General features: G+C 63.2%; 1 protein-coding gene across 1 annotated transcript in view; it reads left to right on the forward strand.

The window, feature by feature from the left end:
• The window catches only part of PANX3 (pannexin 3), a gene marked incomplete at its 3' end in the record, with an annotated part of 3,555 nt that extends 2,506 nt beyond the window's left edge, over positions 1-1,049 (forward strand). The window contains exons 3-4 of the mRNA XM_009324524.1: positions 15-229; positions 385-1,049. Of these exons, the coding sequence (XP_009322799.1) occupies positions 15-229; positions 385-1,049 (880 nt within the window). The remainder of the gene's footprint in view (positions 1-14; positions 230-384) is intronic.
• Between the last annotated feature and the right edge of the window lie 152 nt (positions 1,050-1,201).

Below are 1,201 nucleotides of genomic sequence, written 5' to 3' on the forward strand. Positions count from 1 at the left end.
TCCCCTATCCCCAGGTCTTCCCCTACTCGCTGCTGGTGGTGGCGGTGCTCATGTACATGCCTTACCTGCTGTGGCGTTACGCGGCCGCCCCCGCCCTCCACTCCGACCTCCTCTTCATCATTGACGAGCTGGACAAATCCTACAACCGCTCCGTGCGCCTGGTGCAGCACATGAGGAAGGTCCAGCAGGCCAGCGCCGAGCCGGAGCGATTCTGGGAGGAATATGAGAGGTGAGGCCGCTGGGCAGCCTCGACTGGTCACCGTGTCCCTCCGAAGTCCCTCCACGTGCCGCCGTGGCTGCGGCCACGTTCAGGACGGGCTTCGGTGAAGCGACTCGGTTTTGGGGGGTGGCTCTAAGTCCCCGGTGTGTCCCCTCTGCCCCCAGGGCCCGCCGGGAGAGGTATTTTGAGTTCCCGTTGCTGGAGCGCTACCTCACCTGCAAGCAGCACGCCCACTCCCTGGTGTTCATCTACGTCCTGAGGAGCCTGCTCCTGCTCTTCTTCATGGCTGCCACCTGCCTCTACCTGGTCTTCCTCCACCTCAACATCTTCTTCCAGGATGAGTTCAGCTGCTCCATCAAAACGGGGCTGCTCCAGGCGGAGCCCCACATCCCCCCGCTCATCCCCTGCAAGCTGGTCTTCTTCTCCGTCTTCCAGCTCATCAGCCTCTCGGTCGGCGGCGTCTACGTCCTCCTCATACCCGTCGTCATCTACAACGCCCTGCAGCTCTGCCAGTGGGACAAGGGGCTGCTCTCCGTCTACGAGATGCTGCCCGCCTTCGACCTCCTCAGCCGCAAGATGCTCACCTGCCCCGTCAACGACCTCAACGTCATCCTCCTCTTCCTCCGGGCCAACATCTCCGAGCTGACCTCCTTCAGCCGCCTCAACGCCGTGAGCGCCTTGAGGGAAGCCACCGCCAACAAGCAGGACATCGATACCGTCGTCGACTTCATGACGCTGCTGGCCGGGCTGGAGACCACCAAGCCCAAACACCACGCTTGCGCCCTGGAGCCCGACGGCAGCGCGCCCCTCTCCAACGGCGGGGCTCTAGGTAGGCTTTTTCGGTAGAGAAGACTTCTTTGCTCTTCTCTTGGCTCCTGCGTCGCCAGATCCCACCCTGGGATCCGTCCACAGTGGCCCTAAACCCTTTGCCGAGGCCTTAAGGTTTTTGGGGGAGAGTCGGGGGGGGGCTGCCGGGGATCG

Source organism: Pygoscelis adeliae, unplaced genomic scaffold (genome assembly GCF_000699105.1).
Source record: "Pygoscelis adeliae isolate BGI_AS28 unplaced genomic scaffold, ASM69910v1 Scaffold945, whole genome shotgun sequence".
Lineage (NCBI taxonomy): Eukaryota > Metazoa > Chordata > Aves > Sphenisciformes > Spheniscidae > Pygoscelis > Pygoscelis adeliae.